The 6,000-nt window shown below is 38.6% G+C and overlaps 1 protein-coding gene across 10 annotated transcripts in view; it reads left to right on the top strand.

Moving 5' to 3' along the window:
- The window catches only part of nrxn3a (neurexin 3a), a 170,820-nt gene extending 165,142 nt beyond the window's left edge, over positions 1–5,678 (top strand). For 6 of the 10 annotated variants that reach the window (XM_024295746.2, XM_024295988.2, XM_024295911.2 and 3 more), the window contains one exon: positions 3,939–5,678. In XM_024295746.2, coding sequence (XP_024151514.1) covers positions 3,939–4,243 — 305 coding nt within the window. In that variant the 3' untranslated portion in view covers positions 4,244–5,678. Of the gene's footprint in view, positions 1–3,344; positions 3,909–3,938 lie in introns of those variants that run through there. The other 4 variants (XR_002921799.2, XR_002921824.2, XR_002921802.2 and 1 more) reach the window with 1 other exon arrangement.
- The last annotated feature ends 322 nt before the right edge of the window (positions 5,679–6,000 follow it).

Here is a 6,000-nt window from a genome sequence, read left to right on the forward strand (position 1 = left end):
AAAACACATTTGTTCTAAACTTTAATCATTTCATGTAATTTATTAAAATAAAAAAAAACAAACTTTTTATTTGACTATATTAATTTGACTCTTATTTAACTATAAATTAAAAACATATTTCTACAGAATTTCTGACAGTAAATTTTACTTTTTTTGCTTAGTTCTCTGAAATGTTACAAATCTAAACAGAAATGAAACTTAACTAACAAAACTCTTGTTTATTCCATCATTAGTATTTTTCACTAAAGCTAAAGAGCCACAATGAAGGGATAAAAGAGCTGCAGGTTGCAGACCCCTCTTCAATGCCAATCCACCAATCAAGTACTGCTAGTCCATAGAGCTCAAACTGCTTTTTTAAAATATGGGATCAAATAAAAATTCACCAAACTGTTGAAGGATCATTAAAATTTTTGCCTGAATGAAATAATATTGTATTAGATTTTTTTTAAAACTTTCAGTTATGCCCCAAATAATGAATAGAAGTAGTATTTGAACTTTTTTTTTTTTTTTTAAATTATTATAAATACACAAGTACAGGAAGGACTGAATGAAGTGCAAAGTTAAGTCATATAAAACATAAAAATTGTTTTGGCTTTTTATGGTTTGATTTTCTTTCACATGCACGTTGTCACAGTGATATGTGGCTCTTGAAACATCTAAAAAGTATCTACAGAATAATAAACACACTTTGAACTAGCTCTTCTACAGTTTATGCAATTCCAACTGACTTTGATGATGAGAAAAGATGTTCAACAAAATCTACTAAATAGCTTTTCTCAGCATCAGAATCAGCTGCTTTACATTAATTGTATAAGTGTAGCATATCAGTGCGAGGTTATGTCTCCTTCAGAATCCAATGGAATTGTGTAAACGGTTGAAGAGTTACAGTAATTCAAAGAATATTAACTCATCCCTTGTACTATCTTATGGGGTCCAGATGACCCCACTCATACTGACATGTTATCCTCCCATGACAAAGGTAGACAGGATTTCATGTCTGCCATGGACACCAGTGAAAATCAAACCCATTAAAAAGAAAAAGTCTTGGGGGGTCTAGATGACCCCACTCCCAACATTAATGTGGTTCAGGTTGGGTCTAGGGTCATCTGGAGCCCACAATACAGTGAGCTGAACTTTAAAAGAGAAAAAAAATACATTGAAATTCACTGGTTTCCCCTGGCAGAGATTAACACGTTAAAGTAGGGTGGGGTCATCTGGACCCCACGAGATTTAAAGGGTTAACCGTTGGTAGGACAAGAACAAGAAGTTTATCTCCAAGAAAGTTTGGCCACAAAGTTAATGATTAAAAACTTGTTTATTGAAAAAGTCAGACAGTTCAATGATAAAATATTCAAAGAAGCACAACTGACCAATAGTTCATTGGGTTGTAATTAAGTTTAAGGAGACCTGGACGAATACCCTCCCCATCAAGACCGAGCTTCACGTTTTCAGCAAACTGTAGAAGAAAAATAACTGACACAAAAGGTTGATGCCTGAGATCGGATCCCAGCTGAACTAAGTTTTCAGGTCACAGAGCTGCTCTCGTGACAGAATCGACAAAATGTGAAAGTATGTCAAACTGCTCATAGCACAATGGAGGCCAGTTAAAAAGCCACCGGTAAGAATGGAGGCTCATTAAAATGGGTACACTAATTTGATGAATTGAACATAACCGGAGTTCTGCGTCATGTGAAAAACCCTCTTTGCTGAGTAATTAGTCTATTAGCATGGGGAGGGGGTGCCTTTGTTATGATGGCCTATCAATGGGCTTCATTCATGAAACACCTCCAATGTGGTCCTGGAGTATTCTCATGAAAAATATTTATGAAAGTTATAAGACGCATATTTCTTGACTGTTTCATTAGTTCTTTAAGGAACAGTTTGTTGAGTAGTTTGTCCTTTTTTGTTACAGATTTAAAAAGAAAAAGTTGAATTTTCTCAACATAAAAGTTATTCAATAGATGTATTATTTTAGTTGGTAATACAGTTTTAATGTATTATTTTTGGGGGAAAATGGAAGAACTATAAAAATCCGGTCTAGACCTGTGAACTGTTTGGATCTTTATCTCTTTAAATATCTCCAAACTTTACCACGTAGATTTTTGGTATTTCCTGGCCAGTTTATCTTGTGGAAAAAGTGCCAGGCTCCTATCGTATTTACCCATGAACCACAGGTCCAGACATGCACTCTCCCAAAATGTGCCCCCTGATTGGTTGGCTCAAATGGTCTGATCAGACGCCTACTTTTCTGCATCAGCTCTGCGGTCCTGTCTGAATTTACAGGCATCAGTAAGGAGAAGCATCAATTGAAAAGGACTCCGGTTAACAGACAGTGCAATTCTCATATTACAAGAATTACTCTGAAACAGTCAAACTGTAAAACATATGTTGGGTTTTCTCATCAACGGTTTAGTCACTAAAACCAAATCTCTGGTTCACGACGTTTTATATTTGAACTTTTCATTTCCAAATGCCTTTCAAAAAGATCCAAAAGAAGGGCTGTGGTATCAAAAATCTATATTTTTCTAATAATATTAAGGAAAACTTTTACTCCAAATTCCATATGTAAGATATAATCTGTAAATAAATATGTAAATATAAGCTGATTGTGGGTGCAATGGGGGACAAAGACAAAAACTGGACACTAATGAGAATAAAAGGAACACAGTTTATCAAGTAATGGAAATCCTGCATCTTGAAATGAAACAACAAAAATGAAATAATTAGTGTGCTGGTATAACCAAAAATACAAACTAAAAGAGAAATGGAACCTTGGCCAAAAATAAAATAAGTCAGGGAGACTGCTGACCTAGCTGAGTCAGCAAATCCCTGCTAAGGGCTGTCTAACCAAAATCTACCTAAAGAAAACAAATAAACAAATCCAGCAAATCAAGACTACCAATGTCCAACCCCAAACTAAAATAACAAAACCCAGAAGTGTAAGACTGCTGAGGAAGAAAAGAACAAACCATACCAGCACAATTTAAAGTAAAACCCAAATGCTACACAGCCTGCTGCTCTGCTCCCTGCCCACCTTGGTGAGGCCTGCTCTGTCCTAAATGGCCAGCAGGTGCCAATTAAGCCACACCTGCCAGGTGAGCAGAAGGACTGGATGGAAAAAGGTCCAGCAGTAGCAGTGGGACGTAACACACATTAAAATGAAAGCTTGTTGGTTCCCTGTCCATTGGTTAAACTTCTAAAATGCATGTTTTACTTTCTGCAGATTTCTGTCAAGTTTATTTTCTTAAACCTTAAACGTGTGTGTAGATGTTGCCTGCTGTGTTTGTTTTTCAATCGAATACAAATACCATCTAATGAAGTGACTTGTTTTCTTCCGTCCACAGGAGTTGAGTTAGTCATCAGAGTGTTTGAGGATCCATTAGCGCACCCCTCTGTAGCTCCTCGTGCACCCTTCATTCCCACTCCCTCAACCCTTCACCCACTCCCTACCATTATTGAGACCACCAAAGAGTCCCTGTCCAAGGCCAGTGAGGCGGGGGTACCTTGCTTGTCGGACCGAGGCAGCGATGATTGTGATGATGGTGAAATCGGGGTATGGCTCTGGGAAAGCGTTCAAGTTCTACCTGCCCCAACTGATGATGAAGATTTTTACTCGACCTTGCCTACACCACGCTTTCGAGGTGACCACGAAGCAAAAGCGCCCTGGACACTTAAACTTAACAAACCTTCCATCTCCAGGCACAGTAGGACCAACATACCAGTAACCGCAGACCAGAGCCGCACCACCACCACCTCTGCCTCCACCGCAACCTTCCACAATGCTCCGGCCGTACGGCCGGCTGGCAATTTCGATATCCGCGAGCTAAAACCCCAGCCCGACCTAGTGTTGCTTCCATAGCCCACATCCTATGAGGTAGACAGCACCAACTCGAGGAGCCCAATAATAACCTCCCCAATGTTCCGTAATATACCCACAGCACTACCCACAGAGCCAGGCGTCAGGCGAGTCCCAGGGACCTCGGAAGTGGTCCGTGAATCTAGCAGCACCACCGGGATGGTCATCGGAATAGTGGCGGCCGCAGCCCTGTGCATCCTCATCCTCCTGTATGCCATGTATAAATACAGAAACAGGGATGAAGGCTCCTACCAGGTGGACGAGAGCCGGAACTACATAACCAACTCAGCTGTGCAGAGCAATGGCGCTGTCATGAAGGACAAACAGCAAAGCCTGAAAAGCAGCAACAAGAGACAGAAAAACAAGGATAAGGAGTATTACGTGTGACTGTGAGACTTTGGTGAACAGAGGAGAGCAAAGAGAGAAGTCACAAAGAGAACTTTTATTCTCAATTTCCATGAGAGGATCTATGACAAATGATGGTATAACGTGGAACTTGAATAATCCTATACTGTGCTGAGTAGTTGAACTGATGATATGTACTGTAACATAAAGCACACTTACTATTAAGCAAAAGCTTAATGACAAGGTTACATAGCAACTTTAGAAACCTTACACTTCTATCTGGTCAAAGACATTATCAGTATAGAGAAATGTCACAGCACCATTCTCCTAAGTGACTTTTAGAGCTAACGTGATCCTCAGCATCAAACAAAATTTTTGTGAAATTGTCAATTCAAAAAGGCTCATAATCTTCTACATTTCCAGCATGTAAGCAACATGTAGTGCTTAACAGGAGGGGGGTCAGGAACACAGCAAGTGTAAAAGGACTCTACAAATTTCTATGGTTTATAAATAATATTAGTGTGGTGTCTTAATATATTTTGCTTAACGCAAAAGAAAAAAAATGATTAAAAAAAAACCAGCAAGGGGAAAAAAGAGCAACTCTTTCTGTGTATAAAATAAACCCAAGAGAGCAAAAGGCCAAGGGCAGACCTCATACCGTCTGTTTGCTCTGGCATCTAATTCACCACAATTAATCTCATTGTCTGATGGACACAGTGACTCTCTTTGTGGAAAGAATCTGCTGGTTCTCTTGGTAGGAAGCGCCTGATTGTAAAATGCATGCCATCCTGACTCCACGGTAAGGTGCAGTACAGTAACAGTCCAGTTTGGAGTATTCCGTTTGGACCGCGTCCTCTTCTGTGCAAGAACAGTTCTTCATCATCAGAGCAGGACCCCACCCCCCTCCCTCGAACCCCCCCCTCAGAAATGTTACAGAAAAACAAGGTCTTGGTGCAAAGCCAGTGGTGGTTTTATCTTTTTTGCAGAACTGTGTGTTGGTTCATTGCCTATCGTACTCTTTTTCTATGGAGGTGTCGGGAGGAAGACAAATGCAGTACTACAACACTGTTAACAAATGTGTATACAAAAATAAATCAAATGTTGAAAGTGTGAATTCTATCTGCTGTCACAGTCAACTGTGTCAAAAAATGAGAAATTTGTTTACATATTTTATTACATGCTATCTGTTGTACTTTGTAGGTAGTAAATTGTACATATACCATGACAGTTGTAATTTTTAGTACCTCTATTGTACAGACTGGAGATATGATTTATCAACAGATTTCATGACAAAAATCTATTAACTGTTAATTTACACAAAGAAAGACTTTAAGAAGAATGTGGAGAATCATATTGATATTCATAAAGAATAAAAATGTATTGTTAGCCTAGAAATCTACACAGATGTTTCTAAAGTTGCATGAATATTTAACTACTTGCAGTTGTCCAACAAATACAAGGTGCCCTTCCTTCTCTACCATGGCGTTTTTGTCCTGGGGTGCACTGACTTTGCTTTTGTTTCTTTGTACTTTTTATAAAGAGAAAGAAAGAGTATAAAGAGAGAATTATTACTAAAACTATGAAGGCAGAAAAGCATGGGAGTTGAGTGTCCAAAGGGTCTGGTCATCTCAAGATTGTGTCGCCACCTCTTTATCATCAGATTACATCTTATTTTGAGGATTCTTTGCTGCTCATTTTTCTTTTCATTTTCATGAAAGATGTGAAGACATTTTCTAAGAAATAACATTTTTGTGTTATGATTGTTAGTTTTCATGGCATTTTTCATCAATTTGATAACA

Source organism: Oryzias melastigma, linkage group LG22 (genome assembly GCF_002922805.2).
Source record: "Oryzias melastigma strain HK-1 linkage group LG22, ASM292280v2, whole genome shotgun sequence".
In the NCBI taxonomy this organism is placed as follows: domain Eukaryota; kingdom Metazoa; phylum Chordata; class Actinopteri; order Beloniformes; family Adrianichthyidae; genus Oryzias; species Oryzias melastigma.